Raw genomic sequence first — 21,674 nt, 5'->3', positions numbered from 1 at the left:
CTATTACAGTGTCTTACAAAATTAAAGTTATTTGTTCCATGTGAAGAACAATGGAAATTCTGTTTCTGCTGAACACAACGGCTGACGATAGAAAACAAGAAATGCCCATTGTGGGGAAAGATTCTGTAAATCTATTTGGATAGGATGGATCAGAAATCTTCTCGGAGCTGCCCCAGTGTGCTCTGATTTCCAGTAAGTCTATCACAATCATTTTGTGCTGAAAAATACAAATGCATCTGTTTCTGTAATGCTCATGAATATAAAATGACTAGATTGCTGTGATCGTTTGCGATGAGTCCCAAAAAAGTGTCACAAAGACTGAAGAGAACTGAATTTTCATGGTCCCTGTAACCATACCAGTATAGGAAATGATAGATTTAATGCTTAATTTGCTTTGCTGTACATCTGCCATTTATGTTCACATACTGAAATTGCTGTAGACTATGTCTATTTGGAGATTCAGTGGGGACTATGTCTATTTGGAGATTCAGTGGTTTTTCCAGACTTTGTCTTGCTGGTAAACTGGTAAATCCTAACTTCCTAATATAGATTTCTCAGAATCATTGACTTGCAGTAACATGAGGACAAACATTGGCCAGCCAGCTGTAAATGTGGGTTGTTATTTCTCCAAGGTTGAGGTTATGGGCCGGCTTGCGATTGACCCCCGTCAGCCTGACGGATTTTCATCTGTCAAAAAAGTGAAGTGCTGTAATGTGAAATTAAAAAGAAATCAGCTCCTTCCACTCATCCCGTGCCATGAAGTCATTATAATTCTCTAAAGTTGTGGTCTGCACACTGCAGGAAGGCAGGTTGAGAGCCAGTGTACGGCTGACAGCATATGGTTAATAGTAGGGGATGTGTTTGCACGTACTGTAATGCTGTATGTTGCTTTCATGATTGATGTATTGCTTTCCTGTCTTTACTGGCCCACATGGGAGGATGGTAACCGAAACCTAAAGTTCAATTTAAACACAATCCTCCTCCTGGCCACATGTATACACAAGCATGTAGCCTACATTTTCCTGGCCACACTCCTTGCACAAATCAAGTTGTGAATGTGAAAGTAGAATACTTAAAATGATTCAAGAATTCATTTTGGGACCTGACCCTGTTTGTTGATCGCTGCTTTAGAGAGATCTGTGATGTTCAGGTAAACGACTAAAACAGTGAACAAGAAGTGAAGCACACAGCGGTTTTATGAACGTTATTTTACTACATCTTATCCCTTTCGATGATGAAGATTAAGGTCATGGTTCAAGGTCAACGTTATGTTATTTTTGTGTACAGGTATATAGTAAGATTCTTTAGTTCTGGTTATTCAAGACATTGTAGCAGTAACAATAATCATAAACATACTGTAGGCTATATACAACACATGTCAACAAGAGTGAGTAATCAAAAAATAGCAATATTAAAACATATTGTTCATTGGTCCTAGCACTTAAGATAAGAAGATGCGTAGTTAAAATATAAAATGCCACTCAAGACATAACCAGCTTGCATTTTATATTTTGCCCTCTGAACTCAGCTGATGCTGCTAACCACACAGGCTATGATTTTCACTCTGAATTGACCAGTGTGATCTGGTAGAGCCTGCTTTTATACGTAAAATAAGGTTGTGTTCCATTTAGGCCAGCAGAGCCATTGCCATGAGTCAACAGGTGCAAAAGTAATTGGTATATGTGGAAAAAGTCTAATTGCTGCTTCATTCACAAACTGCACACCTATTATCTGTAGCTACAGATTCATTTATTTATTGGTAAACCTTTATTCATCCGGGCTGGGGAAATTCTATTTCAGCTTCACCCAGTTAGTGGCTGGTCAAATGGTCAAGATTAGCTCAGATGGTGACCTTCTGATTCCCAGACGGCCTCATATCCGATGCCTTTATGAGACCTGTCTCCTTTCATTTAGACTTTACTGAGACATTACAAATCTAATGTTATGACGTTTCTCTCTTGATCAGACTGGCCGTCTAAAAACCATGCATTAAACAAGACCAGAGACCTTAATCTAAACTGTTCCCTGGCAGAGCTGGGGAGACGAGGCTAATGAATGCAGGAGCTCACTCCCTTGATGAACTGACATTTGAAGCAGTGAGCCTGCATATAAACTAGTCAGGGATCAGCCCCCATGCATACCACAAACCTCATTGGCCCCCAAAGTCACAACAGATGATGGAAGAGGGCATTGCATGAACCTCTGCCTTCACCTAACGACTGCAATGCAGAGCAGCATTGGTTGTGCATGAACATTAGGTTCTTATAATACGGGGAACTAGTGTTAATTTTATCAGCCATTTTTAGATCTAGTCTTAGTCTAGTTTCAATCGCCCTTGTTAGTTTTTTTTTCACATTTTGTCAACCTCATCCTGTTTTTATTTACTCCAGTTTTAGTCGACTAAAAGTCGAGCATTTTAGTCTTTATCTTAGTCCAAGAAAATCACAGTGTGTCTTTTATTCGTCCAATCACAGCGTGTCTTTTATTCGGCCAAACAATAATTTTTTTGTGGATCAACTTTTAAAGATTCGTTTTTTGGGCTTTTATTCGATAGGACAGTAGACTGACAGGATTCACAGGAAATGGGGGGGAGATGGGGAGTGAGGTCGTCCGGATCGGGAATCGAACGGCAACGCCGTCAGGCATCAATGCTTATGTGGCAATGCCTTATGTGGTATGTGCCTGGACAAGTAGGCCAGCGGGCGCCCCTTTGTGGATCAACTTTTGTCATCACAAAAATGTCATCACAATAAATTTACCCCCATTGATCCGGAATCAATGGAAGTACATTTACTAAAATCGAATTTTTGTCTTAGGAATGCGAAATGTACAAAAGAATATTATTGAATTCAAGTCTCCATGGCATGAGTAATCAATAGAAAAAAAGTCATTTTGGGGGTGAACTACTCCTTTAACGTGACAATTTGGCTATCCAATTATATAGAAAACCCCATTTGCAATTTCCAATTGCATCTTTCTAGTTAGTTGGTTGTCCGCCCAACAGGGCAACACACTAGGGTGTGTGCGTGACATCATCATCATACCCGGAAGTTATGCGGGAACGCCAACTGAGTGGCAAAAAGCTACTTTCTGGCCTTGACAGACAATACATCCAAACAGAAAAGTCCTTTCTGATTGCATTAAACAACATTAAATGACGTAAGCTCACTTTTCAACTCACTTTGCCACTAGATATGCCACTCGATTTTCCATTCACTTTATGCATGCGCATACCTCTATAGTCCGGGGGAAACTTTATTTATTCTAGATATTAAACTTTATTTGTGAATGGGTTTTTACCTTGACTCAGTAAGTCCATTGACCATAGTCCTGGGGAAACTTTATTTATTCTAGATAAACTTTATTTGTGAATGGGTTTTTACCTTGAATCAGTTAGTCCATTGAGTTCAATGGGGGAGTGGTGTTAGCTTGAGGATTGGTCAGGATTGGTCAAGCTTCACATGGCTATTTGTCTGGATATAAAAAAAGCAACCACACTTGCACTTGCCCAACAGGGCAACACATTATTGTCCTGGGGAAGCTTTATTGCGACCGTAGGTCGCATTTACTACCAAAACCTCCACCGGCTGTCCGTCCGTCTGTCTGTCTGTCTGTCTGTCTGTGAGTCAGTCACACTTTTGCCCTGCTCATATCTCCACAACCGTTGCCCTCATCCATGCCAAATTTTGCACACATACTCCTTACCTGCCAAACTACAACCTCCAAGGACCCCCAGAGCTCCAGGGACCCCCAGGTCCCTGGGGGACCCCCAGGTGTAAAAAAATGTCCCTCCGTCAGTGACACGTCACACGTCACACTTTTGCCCTGCTCATATCTCCACAACCGTTGCCCCCATCCATGCCACATTTTGCACACACACTCCTTACCTGGCAAACTACAACCTCCAAGGACCCCCGGAGCTCCAGGGACCCCCAGGTCCCTGGGGGACCCTCAGGTGTAAAAAATGACCACATGTGCAAAAATGACCAAATGACCACCCCAACGGGGCTGCTCACGGGGAATTCCTGGGGACCACCCACTCCTGGTGCTCCAGAACGGATGCAAAAGTGGTGGCGCCCCCAGTGGAGGACCCCCTCTACTGCAGCTCACATAAAATGCCGTAACTCAGGCTAGGAGCGTCCGGGAGAGCCCGGGGCCGGTACCTATTCGTCCGCCAAGGCAACGCGGAGACCCCACCCCTCATTTCTCACATGGCCCTCTTCTAGCGCCACCTGCAGGCCGATTTTTAAAACACATTTTTGGACACTGCTCCTACAGTTTTTGCCCTAAAATCACGCAAATCGCTACACAGTATGTCTACACTCATCCCATCAACATGAATCTGTCCCATATAGCGCCACCTTCAGGCTGATTTTTAAAAACACATTTTTGGACACTGCTCCTACAGATTTTGCCCTAAAATCACGGAAATCACTACACAGCATGTCTACACTCATGTCATCAACATGTCAGGAAGATTTTGGAAAAACCCATTTTTGCCCTATTTGTGGAGATAAGCGACCTACGGTCGCTTATCTCCCGATTAGGGAGTCTTACTGGTTTACTAACTATGGTAACTTTCCCGCTAGAACTGTGGAGCCTTTAATATGCGTATCTGTTACTACACCATTCTGTGTAACATGTCAGTGCAACATGTGATACTGCTGGTGAATGTCTACCTTCGCTATTTCAGAATTGTTTTGTGGGCTTGTTGATCAGCTTGTATAATGGCGAGAGTCTAAATTATAAAAATATAGGATAAAATATAAGGCTTAAGTATAGAAAAAGACAACACTCATGCTATTTCATATCATACAACAAAATTCTGAATGATATTTTATATAATTATATAATATTGTATACTATAGGTCTACCTGTGATGATTTACAGCCTTTTTTTGTTGCGCTGAAAAAGTGAGTAATGACTGACATTTCCCCCCGTCACCCCTGGCAACTGCTACAGTTTGCTTCTATTGAAAGGTGAATCCCTCTGGGTGTGTTGCACACCACTCTCCCCTCACCAGCCCAGATGATTAGAATAGAAAATACAGTATCTCTCCTGCCACAGGCCATATTGTTGGTCCCTGATGGGTTAGTCTCAACATGCACATTTTTAGCTTTATCAGTTGCTCTTGTTTGCTATACATAATGTTGCTCAAATAGTTCCATAAGTTTAACCTCTGACCTTCATATTATGTAATTTTCTTCACATGCTGTGTTGCCCATAGGATTGTTCTTGTTGGGATATTTTTCCACTGTACATTTGCACATAATTATGTGGAATGTGTCCAGTGCAATTGATCCATCCTAGCTATTAGGAGCCATGGATGCCTGCCTGCCTGCCTGGCACCTGGGGAGCAGTTCAGAGTTTAACCCCTTGAACCCTATAGTGTCCCTATTCTGGGGCAAACATTCAGCAGAAATAGCAGAAATCTTCAAGCTCACAGCACATGAGCTTTAGATCGGCTAGGTGTAGAGTGAAAAAAGGAGAGGGTCTAGTATAGAGGCCAGGGGGGGTCAACTAAGATTATAGGGTTTAAGTGCCTTGCTCACGGACAGTTTGACACATACTGTACCGTACTGTAAACTGGGTGAGCTGAGGTTAGAACCGATGTGCTTCTGATCCTAGAAGACCCACTTTTCGTTGTGTTACTTGCTGAAAATAACAAATGTTCAACAAAAAAAAGACAAAGCATGTCGTTTTCAGCAAGCGACACGGTTATACGCCAAAGTACAAAATAGCCAACACCTCAGCGTTGCAAAGTGTTTGGTGCCCACTCCACACAGCTCTGGTGAAAGAGCATGGCAAATTAGTACTGCTTCCTGGATGATCTGGAGAATGAATAGTAGAACTGATTAATCTTGGTTTGCGAGCCCCCCCACCCATCCTCCGATATGATTTATCAGCTGAGATTGAAATACCTAGCCCTTCTCTTTCACCAAAACACTCATACTTGCCGCTCTGGACCCTCACAGTTGCCATGACAACGTTCAATGCCCCTTCATTCCAAAACACATTGCAGACGTTCTAAAAATAATGTGTGTATTCAGGCTCTTCTCTAGAGTGTACAGCCTTCAGAATCAGCTCTCCAGCCCTCAGGGGTGAGTTAGCTGCTAGACCCATAGAGGCCTATTCATATTCCTTGGTTAGAACCAGGGAGCATTCAATCAAGCGCTGTGAGCATTTGTACATGCTGTAGTGCTTAACTTGAACCCATAAACTTCATCATAAGATGAAGAGTGAAAATAATAGATCTATAAACTTTCAAGGAGTTGCATCACAAAGCCTTGTGAGCTTGCTAATTTCTCATTTTTGAGCAGTGCTCGTGGAAGGTCCAGCTCCAACATCTGGGTTTGTCCTTTCGCCCCCTAGTGGCGGAAAAGATTACCTCTGGGAACTCAGATTGGGTTTGTCCAGGCTCTGAAGCGTGGCCTACATCTGGCCTACATCTTGGCACAAACTCTCAGAGGTAATTTTCAGTTTTCGCCACCTAGTGGCGGAAAAAATTACCTCTGGGAACTCAGATTGGGTTTGTCCAGGCTCTGAAGCGTGGCCTACATCTGGCCTACATCTTTGCACAAAGCGCTCAAAGTTTGTTGTACGCCCAGGGTCACATTGGTTAAGCATTGTAGGATCATTATTGAAATGAACTCATAAATTGCACCCCTCACTTTACACTAGGTGTGATTTTTGGAGCTCAGTATGTGCCCATATATGGCTGATTTGTTTACACCTGATGCCATGAGGACACATTGGCACCTCTAGTTGCGACCGTCAGGTCGCAAGTTACTATGAAAACCTCCACCGGCTGTCTGTCAGTGAGTCAGTCAGTCTCTCCGTCAGTCAGCCCTACTCTTATCTCCGGCACCTTTCCATGCATGCCAAACTTTGAACTCACACTTCTTGGCTGGCAAACCACACAACCTCTGCCCCTGATTTCTCACATGCCCCTCTTCTAGCGCCACCATGAGGTTGCTTTTTGCAGACAACATTAATGGACCTGATGGTTGCTTATCTCCCGATTAGGGAGTCTTACTGGTTATTATCAATGTGGTTGCTATAGGCAACGTACTATTGTATTCGGTCCGAGAATCTTCTGCCAGCAAAATGAAATTGTGTTTTTTAAACATTTTGAGTGATGTTATCCGGGCTGTAAAGCTGAATATCATGGCGGACATCGTCCAGTAATATCTGTCCAATCAGACACGATTGGTCAAGCGAAGCATGACCAATCGTGTCTAATTGGACCGACATTACACAATATAACATTGTTGTTAAAGAATGATTGTTTCCCCCCTAAAACATGATGATCAGGTAATATGATTATACTAGGAGGAAGATTTCTTTCCAAAAAAGTATACAGAAAGTGTCCAAATTATGTTTTTATGTGGCCACACCCACCAGTTTTCTGCAATTTCATTACATCTTTCTAGTTTAATATGACTTGCCTAATATGACTTGCCCAAAATAGGGTGGTTGAAAGTGGTTAAACCTATTAAACACACACTTAATTCACACATTTGGTCAGTGACCTGAGTCAAGGTAAAATAAATCTGAAAGCCACGCCTCGGCAGACGAGTGTTGCTCCCCATATTGCTCTGTAGGCTGAACATTGCATCAGCATGCAAGCCAACTTTCATTGGGGCAGAGAATGTTTATAACATTGGCAGTGCGGAGAGACGGATTAGGGCCATGGCAAATTAGGGCCATGATGTCAGCCACTGTTCCAACAGCAGCAACAGACAGTCGGCCCACGGATGCGACGCTTAACAGTGATGCAGCCAAACTGAGCGTGTGAATTATTTGTGGAAGTAATGAGCCCAGTGCAGTTAATGAGGTTCTTAAGTCTTACATCATAAGTCTCCCCATCTCTCAACCTTTTTATGTCACTGCCACGTAGGCCTATTCAGTAAACACACACAATCACACAAACAAGCATTTGTATACTGTCCAGGCACGTGCACACATACTGTAGACATCAAAGAAGGCTTGAGCCCCTGCCCTTTTACTCTCCAGACCATGAATGCATTTTTTGAGCGGTGGTCACAACGCTCCTATACGTGGCCGTGTGTGTGGGTCTGTCTGTCTGTCTGTCTGTCTCCGTGTCTCCGTGTCTGTCTGTCTGTAGCCTGCAGTAACCTTTTCTGACCACACATGTTAAGGGAGGGGCGCTGTTGCACACACACACACACACACACACACACACACACACACACACACACACACACACACACACACACACACACACACACACACACACACACACACACACACACACACACACCACCGCTCAGTTCACACGAGTGTGATTTTTTTTACTATGGTGAAAGAAATGCAAATGCCTCCTTTCCATGCCATACCTGAAGGCAGCATTCAAAAGAATTGCCTTGTCCAAACTCTCCTGAACTTGAATGCAGCATGTTGAAAGAATTGTCCTCTCTGTGTAGAAATCCATGCTGTACGCCACATTGCCTTTTTATGCTTAGCTTAGTGTGGTATCAAGTACTGAAAATAGCCGACCTCCAAGTTCACAACGCGTCGCGCTGTGACGCGTTGTGAGCTTGGAGGTCTGCTATTTTCAATATTTTCACCAAAAGGCACTTTTAGAAATGTCAGCCCCTGCCTCTCTAACATTCTATGCATGTCCCTGATACTGTCCCATGCAAACATAACTTTTCTCAATATATTTTGCAAGAGGATAAAACAGGACTGTGTTCACTGTCAGGGCAGGGGGAAGTTCTAGAGATGGTCTTAGTGTGACATTGTGCACTTGCATGTTTAAGTGGGCTGATAAGCCTATAGCGCTCTGATATTCAGCAGAGGTTGCCCTCGCCTCTGTAGCCAAGGGGAATTAGCCATTCAGCACACGGCTCTTACATAACGCTAGGGAGCAGGCATTCAGAGTAGAAAGTAAGAGAAATTGTGCATAATATGATTGATTTCTTGAACACTGAACATAGCATTTCAACTATCGGTTATCGGTCGGAGATTGAAACAAACTGATTGCGGGTGAAAAAAACACACTGCTGAATTAGAATATGTCTTTATTTAGTGTCAAGAAAGCACACAACATGTTACATAAACTGTAGAATGTAGATTACAAGCTGTTTGGTTGAGAGAGTGCCTATTTGCATCAACAGTCAAATGGGTATTCATTTTTGGTAAAGGAATAGAAGTGAAATCTGAGCTGCTTATTGGCAGCTGGTAATGAGGTAGACATTGACACACCCAATATGAACAGACCTGGATGTTAAGGAGTTAACAAACAGTTGTCAGTCATGGCTGCCAAATAGAGCTACTCTCAGCTAATCATGAAAATAGACATGATGAGCCACAATGTGCATGGGGCCATGTACTGTTACTAAGAAAGGAACAGATATACTGTAAATACAACACCCACACAGTCAGTTAACAAACAATACTCTTGTAGCTGGGAAAGCACAGGTTGAGCAGACTACGCAGGGATATTCGAGTTCACGAATAAAAGGTTTTCCCCACTGAAATGTAGATAATAAAATATAGCAAATACAGCCATTACACTGAATAAAATATTTTTCTTGTTGCACTGATTTGCTCCTTTGGGGGCAGGAAAAGTGTCTGGTTAATTATCTACCTTAGTACAGCACACATTGTGTGGTTATCTTGTGTTGAGACAGAATTATTCTACAGGAAAAGACACGTAAAGCTAAATATTTTGAGGGCATATATCAGCTCTCTTATCACAGCAGATACACTTCAGAATACAAAAATAAACTTTATGAATGTAAACTCAGACTAAAGCGATAATAACCACCTATCAGCAGCTGTGTGGCATTATTATCCAATACTTGGCATATTGTTGCAAAAGTACTTGGCATTATGACAGTATGACAGTGAGGAAGAAAAATTAAATCGTATACAGTAGCAGCAATAATGATTCTTATTCACACATAACTGATTATCGCAAGAGATTTGATCTAGATAAATTGAAGGGGAATTTAGGGGAGCGCTGGGTCCCAGTCCCAAACACAATCCCAGTTGTATATGGTGGTTGTGGTGCAATATAGGTTATTGTGTCTAGGGCTGTCACAATTATGACATTTTACATGGCGATTAATTGTCACAAAAATAATTGCGATTAACGATTTAATTGTTTTTTTGTCGTTGCCAGTTGCGTTTCTGTCTGGCTTGTAGACTTTGAAGTTGCACATGGCAGATATGACACATAACCTAAATATACAAAGACATTACTATTTGACAACTTTATACTTAAAAAAATAACATTGATAGTGGAAATAGCAGATCTACAAGCTCACAATGTTGTGAACTTGTAGGTGTGAGCTTGTAATTCTATTTCCACTACTTTTTTATAAGAACATTTGTCAACATGGAAACGATTATTACAAAATAATTGCGATTATGTCAGATAATTGCGATTAGACGATTATGTAATAATTGTGACAGGCCTAATTGTGACCACAATGCATAACAGGTCTTCAAGCTCACCCTGGATGTTTCCCACCCCCTCAACTACTGTATGAACTAAACGCAAAATGGCAGCTGTGTCAATGTGGTCAAATAGTGTTTGGAGCTAGAGTAACAATGTTTAGATTAACAGGCATTATTGAGATAAACTACAGCAAAACTACATTACACCAATACCAGTGGGACGAAACTGAACAAGATAGAGAGAAATGATGCTGTCATTTCTTTGAGCTAAGATGTCTGTCACATCCAAACTTGTAAAGCAAAAATAACAGTCTAGCAAGGTTAGAGATTAACAGTCAGAAGCCCCTATTGATTCTGTGAATAGAGAAGCATCACGCACCATGTTAACTGAGGTGCACATGGATGCCTTAACAGTCATAGAGATCACAGAAGAAGCTATCGATGAGAGTATAACAGTTCATGTGCCAGTGTCTATTCGATTAAAACCCCTTAAGCCCTATGTTCGGTCTTACATTTTTCAATAGCTGATCTAAACGCTCACAAAGCATCGCATCACAACGTGTTGTGAGCGTGCATATCTGCTATTTTCAAAGAATGTATGAACATCTTTCAAAATGTAAAACATTTCGCCTATAATGACAGAATTGGGACGCCAGGGTTAAAGTGGTTAATCATTAGGTTAAAGGTTACTGCCATCTTATAAATAATAAATTCACAAAAGAAACAGTCTTAATGGGTTCTGCATCAATTTTTGTAAAGGAGTATTGTCTTATCAGAAGCTGCCAATGTGGGCCACAGTAATCATCACAGTTTGATTAGAGTGTGATGCCCAAATGTAATATCCAGTGTTTCACTATTGTGCAACTTTTTAGATACATCACAAAGACCACCACAGGCGTTGTTATCATTTGAGTAGATATATCGATGCCATTATATACAAAGCAGTTTCAACTTGGAACGGTTGTCGCCTAAAGCCTCGTCCCCATGTGAGGACCTCACGTGATGTTAGCAGAGCCGAAGCTGACTGACAAAAATCCTCTCCACTTTATAGCAGCAGGGTCAAGTAGCTACAACATCCATAGAAAAAGAAAGCGGAACTCTGTGAATGTCAGTCGATCCAACCATTAATGCTGTGCGTGATTACACCGTACATTCGCAGACAAACACAACACAAACCCGTAATCACAGAGGAAATGTACAGTAGCCAAAATCGGCGATCTGCAAAGTTACATAACCTCACTCCATGGCAACTAACGTTGAACGATCTGTGTCAGTCAGGCCTTGTGCTCGCTGTCAGTCCACCCTTGGCTCATGACCGCCTCCACAATAGTGTACAGGTTGAGCCAGGCTTGTTGCAGGGGGGCACTGTACGCCTCTCCCAGGCTGCATTTCAGCATGTAGAGGAGGGACTCCCCCACCACCTAAAAAGCAGCCCAAAACAAACAAGGAAACACGCAAGTTCAGGACACATGCAGATAGAAGGTCACCGAGATGTCATGGTTGCATTTATGGATTGTTGAATTGTTTGAATTGCTTTTGTAAGATCGTCTTACACCGAATGACTTGATGCTGACTCCTGCTGCCGCATGCTTCATTCCCAGTTTCACCAGATAGTCCTTCAGGGCGAGGAGGTTGTCGAGGTTATTGACGGCTGCATCGAGGACAAGCATCACCTGGAAGCACATAAGTATGTGCACACAGTCACACCACACAAAGAGGAAAATGAATGCACACATGCTTATATACACGCACACATGTTGAAGAGCTCAATACTGTCTCTTAAGCAGGCACATGCACACATAGACATCAAAGGGGGCTTGAGCCGCTGCCCTTTTACCCGTCTGTAAAAAGTGCCCTCTCCAGACCATGAATGCGGTTTTTACTATGGTGAAAGAAATGTTCCATGCTACCCGAAGGCAGCATTCAAGAGAATTGCCTTGTCCAAACTCTCCTGAACTTGAATGCAGTATATTATGTTGAAAGAATTGCCCTTTCATGTCGCCACATCTCCAGTATTCACTTGATTATGCTTAGTTCAGTGTGGTATCAAGTAAGTATACCGAAAATAGCCGACCACCAATCTCACAACGCGCAGTGCTGGAGGTCTGCTATTTCCGGTATTTTCACCAAAAGGCCCTTTTAGAAATGTCAGCCCCCTGCCTCTCTATAATTCTCTGCAAGTCCCTGGTCTTACGAGTGAACTGCTCTACTAATACAGTGTGTCACTTGTAGCAGTTGCCAACTTGCTGTGGTGCTGAGCTGAGCTCACCTTTGTGACATGATCCAAGAATCGGGCATTGGAGAGGTAGTCTTCAACACAGTCTGTGTTGAAGTTGAAGAGATGACGGAGTGAAGGTTCTAGCTCAAACAGTCTAGAACAGACACAGTTAAAAAACATTCAATTATTCCTCACAGGTCCATTTAGCACATTCCACACTATTCAATACCAGAGCTGCATGCAGTTGACATCTGGGTTGCCAAACGTCACAAACACAGGCACAATATCCCTCTATAAATTGTAGCTAAATCAGATCTCGTCTTCTCGCGTCTCTTTTTGGCGGCAGCTGTCTCAAAGTAAATTGTAGATTATTGCTGTCTGTCGCCAAGCAACAAGTCAAGCCTCTCTAGATAGAGCAAGTGTGCTGTGCAGGAGGAACTGGCATGGGTTCTCTTCTCTTTACACCTGTGCTGCTACATGAGCAAGAATGCACTCCAACAATAAACGTACAAACACAAAGCATAGCAGCTATCCTTTACCACCATGTTCTTCTTGCGTTTGTGCAAAACAATGCATGTGTGAAGTGAATTAATAGTAAGCATTTGCTGCACAGACAAAGGACCTTAAAAGTTAGGCTTGTTTTCTCACTTTGCTGTCATTCCAATCAATGCAACCATGTAGGATGTAAGGATCATGAAGAGTATTACCTGTTGAACATGACGACACCATGTGGAATTTTGTTTTTCCCCAGGCTTTCCCAGCTGCTTCGTATGAGCTCCTTGTCCTTCTCTGCCATTGCCATCCTCGCTCTCTCTCTCTCTCTCTTGTCTCTGTGCACGTGCAGAAGTTCTTACAGTGGAGAAGCAGCAGCTATTCTAGTGGACCAGATGAAGGTGCAGTTGGAGGAAAGCCATACTACGCTACAGTGACTCCACTAGAGGACACTCCTGCCGACCCACCTGGAAAAGCACAGAGGAGCATCAAGCCGAGAAGAGCGACAACGTTAATAGTGTACAGTACATCGAGAGGTTGGATGTGATCCCTGGCAAAGTGTGTACGGAGCATGCCGTACCTTGGTTAGAGTACACCTTTTTTCTGAACTTCTAATGGCAAAGCCAGACTGTGAGGTCTGTGTGTGCGCGTGTGTGTGTGTGTGTGTGTGTGTGTGTGTGTGTGTGTGTGTGTGTGTGTGTGTGTGTGTGTGTGTGTGCTTTTGTGCACACAGGGACTTGCCTGACACCCTGATGCACTTGCTCTCTCTCGCTCCACTGCTCCTGGTGCAGTCAGAGGGATACAAGTCCTACCACACTCTTATCTGTCACACTGACTGCTCTCTCTCTCTCTCTCTCTCTCTCTCTCTCTCTCTCTCTCTCTCTCTCTCTCTCTCTCTCTCTCTCTCTCTCGATATGCTCTCTCCAGAGCGGGGATATTATTCATGCCACTGAAGGAGAAAAAGAGGGATTTCTCTCTTTCGCTTCGCTGAGGCGGCAACGATGAGCCACAGCTCCTCCTGCAGGTGAAGTGACAGCCGACAGCACCATGTAAACACAAACACAAACAAACAAACATACAAACCAACAGTTGGCCCTTACTTAAAAAGTATTATAAGTGATTACGCATTATAAGCTCAGCAAGTGTTAACTGGAACACATGCTGATAGTACATTATAACTACCAGGTAAAACTGTTGGATCTACAGTATAATGCATGATAATCGCATTTACACATTTAATGCATTACAATTCAGTTATTAGGTTTCAAAACACTCATTATAAATGTTTATAATTATGCATAACAACTTATAACAAAGACACTTTATAACTGATCATGGTAGTTATAATGTACTGTTCCGCTGAGCTTATTATGTATTATGACCAGCACTTATAATACTTCACAAACCTTGTTATAAGTTGTTATGCATAATTATAAAAATGTATAACAAGTGTTATACATGCATTATAAATGAAATCATAATGCATTATATAGGCCTACCCAATCTTTAAGTAAAGTGTTACCAACATGTCTTTCGCTATTCATTGTACAGCAGGGGTCTTCAACATTTTCAGGCCAAGGACCCCTTAGTTGAGATTCCATATAGTTTCATTGTTTGACAGCGCTATCCTCAGTATATTTGGGGTTCATGTCAATTTCAGATATTTACAATTGAACTGTCAATACTTAATTAACTTAACCTTTACAAGCTCACAACGCCTCGCGCTTTGCTAAAATTCTCTGAGTATATTATGGATGCTAGGGTTCAAGTGGTTGATATAAAAAAATCAAACCTCGGTTCGAAGTGGAGCGGTGAATCTGAGCAGCTATACCGTGTGTGTGTGTGTGTGTGTGTGTGTGTGTGTGTGTGTGTCTAGTCTGCACAATAGTGCCATAGAAGCTGTGTGTGTGTGTGTGCCTGCACAACAGCGCCCCTCCTTTAACTTGTGTGTTGTGTGTGGCCACTCAAGGTATTGCCAGGCTACAGACATAGCCAGCCAGCCACATAGCCAGCCACCCACCCACCCACCCACAGACATACCTGTCTATTGGGAGCGCTTTCACCGCTCCAAAAAGAGAAAAGTAAGCAATTTACCCCGAGTGAGAGGACATTATGCTCTCATAATGTCTGCAGTGCGGGTGTGATCGGACGAGGCGCCAGCCGAGTCCGATAACACCCGCACTCAGGACATTATGAGAGCATAATGTCCGACCCCGAGTGGTAAATAGCTTTTCTACCACTTTTTCCCGTATACATGAAAGAAAACACATAGTTGTAACTTGCAAGGATCTTAAGTTACAATCATTATTGCCTATAAAACTTCCGCCATAACAACAAATAGTGCCACAAACAACATCTTCTACTCACCACCAGATGGCGCCAACTCCATGCTGAGACAGATGTCTAGCTTACGCGACCGAGTATTTCCCGGTGAATCTGTGCGCAAAGGTGGGGGCCGATGGGCAAGGAGGGTTGCGAGCTTATGAGAAACAACTAAAATAAGACCTTAAAACCTGGCGAAAACAGTTGCGTGCATTAGCGCAAATGGAAAACATTCAATTAACTTCTGAAAAGCCTACACGGCCTTTAAACAGCGTGCATACGGTGCATTAGATGAGGATAAATGAAATCATTAAATGGAAATCATTAAATTAACTTCTGAAAAGGCTTCTTCTAAGCTTCTTCTTAGTAGGCTATATAGTGTAGGCTTAAAGCCTACACTATATAGCCTACTAAAAACGAGTGAATCTTGCCACACGTGAATAATTGTGGTTCAGTGGTTGTAAACAATAACACAGACAATATAAAATCCTTAGTCTAGTTGTGGGAAGAAAAGGATATCATCATCATCATGGCCCCAAATAACTTTTAAATATCTTGCAATTGGAGACGAGTCTCTTACTAAATCGGCAAGAGTGCCTCTCATTTTCAATACATAAAGGCTAAGCTATAGAACCTCTCCATCATCAGCAATAGTCAGTGGTGGTGCGTGTCCCCCAGACCCCCACACTCCCAAGCCCCCACCTTTGCGCACAGATTCACCGGGAAATACTCGGTCGCCTAGCTTACAGCTAAGCTAACGTCAGTTAAAAGCACCGTTCCGGCCGTAAATAGAGGCTGTTCGCTTCCAGAAAGGCATAGGTTCAGAGAAAAGGGGCTTTAAAGTTGGCGGATTGCATTGGATCCAAATAAATCGGCGACGATAGTACGCACGTTAGTAAACATAGGACAGCTGCGACCGTCATTTGTTGGTGGGGGGAAAGGTGTTCCGACCATAGGTTCCGACTCCCTCCTGAAGTCCCCGGATGCGTTCATCGCGTATTGATCTCGGAAATGTGCCTCATTTGCATGTACATCCGGGCATTTCACACATTCCGGCTATTGTGGCCTCATTTACTACTGTTTTAAGCCAATCACAATCCAGTATTTGAACACGTGACTCGAAAAAGTGGTAGAAAAAGGTTTCTATCACACAAATATTTGGAAGACCCCCTGTAGTAACTCTGGGGACCCCCTAGGGGTCCCGGACCCCCTGTTGAAGACCCCTGTTGTACAGCGAAGTATACAGGGCTTAAATACAGTCGTTAAAAAGGGACTGTAGGCACATTGGGTGTTGGACTGCAGAATAACCTTTCATTTAAATCTTAACAATAAGGTGCTCTTAAGTGGTTTGTTTTCAAGATGAAGTGATCCATTTGAAGCCTGTCCCAGCTACTCCGTGGGCGTGTCTCTTTTGCCCCTTAGTGAACTTCACCACACCGTCTGATTTTATTATACACGTCTTTCATCTTAAATTAAAATAAATCACAGTGACCTTGTTGGCACTGGACAACCAGCAGATTTGCTGCCTTTGCACTTTCAGAATTAAACGTGTGGGAATTTTAATATTGCACGGCGGCTAAAATAATGGGCGACCTCCTTGGTGAAATTATATTGTTGATCTGCTGGAGAGGCCACTCCTCAAACACCCCGATCATAATATGTGGTGGCCAAACACTCACCCTCTTATTAATCTAAATGAGATGTGTTGTTTGCTGCCCACTCTGAGCTCCCCCGTTGCAAGGCACTGTAGCTTGTTTACACACTGTAGGCAGCAGTGGAGAGCTCTCACATTCCTATGCTGTGAATCAGTCCTTACTTTAACTTAAGCACTTAAGCCTTATATACTTTGTTGTACGACGAATAGCGCAAATATTAGATCTACAAGTCATGTGTGTCATACACACGCACGCACGCACGCACGCACGCACGCACGCAGGCAGGCAGGCAGGCAGGCAGGCAGGCAGGCAGGCAGGCAGGCAGGCAGGCAGGCAGGCAGGCAGGCACTCACTCACTCACTCACTCACTCACTCACTCACTCACTCACACACACACACACACACACACACACACACACACACACACACACACACACACACACACACACACACACACACACACACACACAGGGGGGGGGGAGTAACTACTTGTCTGATGTTCTCTGCATTTGAACATACGCCCAACATCTATAAATGTATCCCGTGTCATGTCTCCCACCTTGACAAACAGCACAAGGTTATAGTACATTGAACGAATGTCTGTATTTTCATCACAAAGGATAAGTTCACTATCATAAGTCAATACAACTTCATAATCGTTTCTAATTTCAGAACAGTATTTACTGTCTGAACATTTGCATTAGATATTGGATAAACCTTATTGTGTTCTCTAAACTGAAAAAAAAAAAAAAAAAAAAAGGTCCTGTTTATTAAAGGCTTTGATCTGTATCCCTCCACTGTTATCGCATTTATTAAAAGTAAACCATTTTCCCTTTCCGTTACTCCAAGGTTTTATTTAATTCTTTTTCAGGACACAAGCTTGTAAAACCCAATTTGTTTTGTTGGGATGTAAATGGGAAATAGAGATTGTTGATTTGAATTTCTCTGATTTACAACGTTTCTCAGAAGGTCCTGGTGTAGTAGTGGAAATACAATCCTGAGTATGTTTCTGGGAAGAGGATAACATTGTTAATGCTTTATTATACATGATGTATGTTAGTCTAGGAGGAGTAATGAAGAGGATGAGACTTCTTCTTCTTTGTCTCTTTCTCTTTTCAGAACAGGAGAAGAACAGCACAGGACCCAGGGTCATATTAAGTTTTGATCCTACAAAACTTAATATCTCCCCTAAACCGAGACTTTCTGAGAAAGTTGGAAATCTCTCTCTATGTCTCTGTCATCCTCTGTCTCTTCCAGTCATCTCGGTTCTCCATACATCCGGCCAGTTGGTTGGTGCTTTGTGTCTTTCTTGAGTACATGACCGTGACCTGTGACCGGTGCCCATGTGTTGGCTCCCACAGCAACAGGTTACTGGCTGGCAACTCTTGGTGTCTTTGGCAGTGTCCTGCGAGTCTCATTCTCCTGGCTGCTTAATCAGCCTACAGACATTTCGGTTTTTCTACTGTGTGGATACGCTGGTGTATCTTCAGTTCATCTAACCGACTAAAACTCCTGTCACACTGTTTACAGATGAAAGGTTTTTCTCCTGTGTGAATACGCTGGTGAATCTTCAGGACATCTAAACGACTAAAAGTCTTGGAACACTGCTTACAGATGAAAGGTTTTTCTCCTGTGTGTATACGCTGGTGACCCTTCAGTTGACCTAACTGACTGAAACTTTTGTCACAATCTTTACAGTGAAAAGGTTTTTCCCCGGTGTGTATACGCTGGTGACTCTTCAGGTGACCTAACTGACTGAAACTCTTGTCACACTGTTTACAATAGAAAGGTTTTTCTCCTGTGTGTATAGACTGGTGACTCTTCAAGTGACCTAACTTACTGAAACTCTTGTCACACTCTTTACAGTGAAAAGGTTTTTCTCCAGTGTGTATACGCAGGTGACCCTTCAGCTGACCTAACTGACTGAAACTCTTGTCACACTCTTTACAGTGAAAAGGTTTTTCTCCAGTGTGTATACGCAGGTGACCCTTCAGGTGACTTAACTGACTGAAACTCTTGTCACACTCTTTGCAGTGAAAAGGTTTTTCTCCGGTGTGTATACGCAGGTGACTCTTCAGGTGACCTAACTGACTGAAATGCTTGTCACACTGTTCACAGAAGTGAGTTTTCAGCCGATGGGTCTTGTTTTCTCCTGGATGAGTTAAAGTCTTGGTAAACCTTTGATGACTGTAATATATTGGTTTGTCTGTGTCTCCTTGTTCCTGGCTGATTACAATTCTGGGGATTTGCTGGAAGGATTCTGAGGGGATCTGTCCATTTATGGGAATTTGGCAGTAGAGGTCGTCATGGCTCGATTGAGATCTGAAGTATGTACAATCAGAACAGCAGACCTTAGTCTGGGCAGATTGAGACCACACTCCTTCCTGGAGTTGCGGTTCATCATCAAATCTGCATCTATACATGACTGTGATAGGGACAGAGTTTTAGGTTCTGTTAGGTAATGGACAATTTATCTATTCTCCTTCTGACTCCCTATGAGTTATATCTCCTCTCGGTAAGAAAACACGGGTCTCTGTGGAATGAAGTGGAATACAAAGATACCTTCAAATCTTATGTGATGCTGAGCAGAGCTATGGTCTGACCTCACTCACAACACAAACGGTTGCCGGTGCATGCCTGACAACACCGATGTGTGCAGGCTGCCGCCCCTCCATATTTGGGCAAGAGTGAAACCATCAATATGACATCACCACCATGATGGAAGAGAGCCACGTAGATGCCACACCGTCATTAGACCCAGTTTATTTATTTTTGAGCGGTGCAAACCGCTCCTAGTCCTACGTTTCACCTTGTGTGTATTAGTACGGATCTCTGTGTACAGTATGTCTTGGTAGATGTGTTATACAGTACATGAATCCATGATAGTCTATTTATGCTCAAATGGACATCTTGAAATGGCTTAAAGAGGCGGTGCCATAGTTTTGTACTTTTTCTGGTTTTCATGTGTCAAGGAGGTTGACAGTACTTCATTAGACCCCCTGGTGAGGTTGTTGTTGTTAATTATGTATTCCCTTTGTATTTGGGGTTTCTTCCTGGAGGCTGACACCTTGTGGGTCAAAAGTGCCGATCCAAAAACACAGATAAAATGACATCATATAATCATCCCCTCCCCTTTTACCATTCACCCAACACTGTGGGTATGGCTAACCTCAGCTTGGTCAGCACCCACCATGACAACCAGGCATACTTAATGAACTGGTGGGTGTGGCCACATAAAAAACACATTTTAACTCTTTCTGTAAACTTTTCTAGTATACGGTAATCATAATACCTGATAATCATGTATAATAATCTAGCTTCATGTATGGTCATTGAGTGTTACAGTGCACCGGCTTCGACTGCTCTCTTCGCATTCAATCCGACTTTTTCACCATTTCTCAGACGTTTGAATGCAGAGAATATGCACTGGGTATCCACGGAGGAGTATGATACTTTGAAGTACGCATGCGCCGATATCTCTCGCCTTGAATATTAGTCCCCTCAGGGGAATCGAACCCAAACCGTGGGTTTGTTGCATCCGTGCTCTACTGACTGAGCTAATGAACGGATGAAGTGACTCCTTTTTTGTGCATTTATCTATGACGTGGATATCTATGACGTGGATAGTGGGGTAGATGTTGATAGTGAGGGACTGAATATTTACTATTCTGTCCATAACGGCACATAACTCGGTAACGCGGCTGAGTGGGATTGGGCGCCGTTCCCACCGTTCGTCGCGGCAACTCGGCTCGCTAGCGCTCGCCTCGGTGGCGACTCACGGGGGTCATCGGCGCCCAATACCGCGCCGCTCCGTCGGGGTCAGTGGCGTGGAGCGTTACACTGGGGAACAGAGCACACTTGGCATCTGGTTCAAGGCTGGGAGTCACCTCAGGTTTTATTTTTGCGCTCCTCTGAGGTTGACCACTAGATGTCGACATTTTACTACTAATATCTCTGCATTGGTGAGTTATTGGATACTGAATATCCAAGTATCCTGGATACTTTCTGCATTGAAGAGTCTGAAAGCACGTGAATATTTCGCATTAAGTGCGTTGATATCATTAGAAGCAGGTGCACAGTAGTGCTATGGGTTTAGGTGGAGTCTGAAGAGGTGAGTCTTCAGTCCACGGTGGAAGCTAGGGAGTGAGTCTGTTGTTCTAAGTGCGACAGGGAGTTTATTCCACAGTTTGGGAGCCAGGAGGGCAAATTGTCTAGGACGAGTGGATTTTTGTCCTGGGGTTTATAGCGAGGGTTCTGTCTTTCTGGACTTTCCGACGTGCACATTTCCGAACTCTCATTCGGTCTAATGTTTTTCAGAAGTCGCAAGGGACATAATTTTAGGGTCGAAAAGGACCTTTTGACCGAAAAGGGTGGTTTCGGTCAAAGTATGGACAAGCTTTTAATTACAGATTACCCTGCAGTCCAAAACATAGATTTTAATTGTGGAAGGAAAGCATTAGAGCAAGGGTGCAGGCCAGAGTGACAACGCTTTGATGTCAATACATCTTTGTCAGGTCATTTAATTGTATTACTTATAATATTCTACAACAATAAATGTA

The 21,674-nt window shown here is 43.0% G+C and overlaps 1 protein-coding gene across 1 annotated transcript; it reads right to left on the bottom strand.

Moving 5' to 3' along the window:
- Positions 1-11,081: 11,081 nt before the first annotated feature.
- Positions 11,082-13,940, bottom strand: ngb (neuroglobin). Its single transcript, XM_080750743.1, has 4 exons — positions 13,354-13,940; positions 12,698-12,800; positions 11,982-12,101; positions 11,082-11,849 (listed from the first exon to the last, which is right to left on the bottom strand). Exons 1-4 carry the CDS (start codon positions 13,446-13,448, stop codon positions 11,703-11,705), a joined length of 465 nt encoding a protein of 154 aa, XP_080606869.1. The 5' UTR covers positions 13,449-13,940; the 3' UTR covers positions 11,082-11,702.
- Between the last annotated feature and the right edge of the window lie 7,734 nt (positions 13,941-21,674).

This window comes from Nannobrachium achirus (assembly GCF_963921795.1).
Source record: "Nannobrachium achirus genome assembly, chromosome: 20".
Lineage (NCBI taxonomy): Eukaryota > Metazoa > Chordata > Actinopteri > Myctophiformes > Myctophidae > Nannobrachium > Nannobrachium achirus.
This window is presented reverse-complemented; position numbering and strand designations above follow the sequence as displayed.

What these genes read in the sequence shown, in the direction of transcription:
- ngb (XM_080750743.1), bottom strand. Translation starts at nt 13,448, where the DNA reads ATGGCAATGGCAGAGAAGGACAAGGAGCTCATACGAAGCAGCTGGGAA. An exon ending in GGTGTCGTCATGTTCAACAG is followed by an intron (nt 12,801 to 13,353) that starts GTAATACTCTTC and finishes TGTCTGTTCTAG; the next exon opens with ACTGTTTGAGCTAGAACCTT. An exon ending in TCTTGGATCATGTCACAAAG is followed by an intron (nt 12,102 to 12,697) that starts GTGAGCTCAGCT and finishes ATGTGCTTCCAG; the next exon opens with GTGATGCTTGTCCTCGATGC.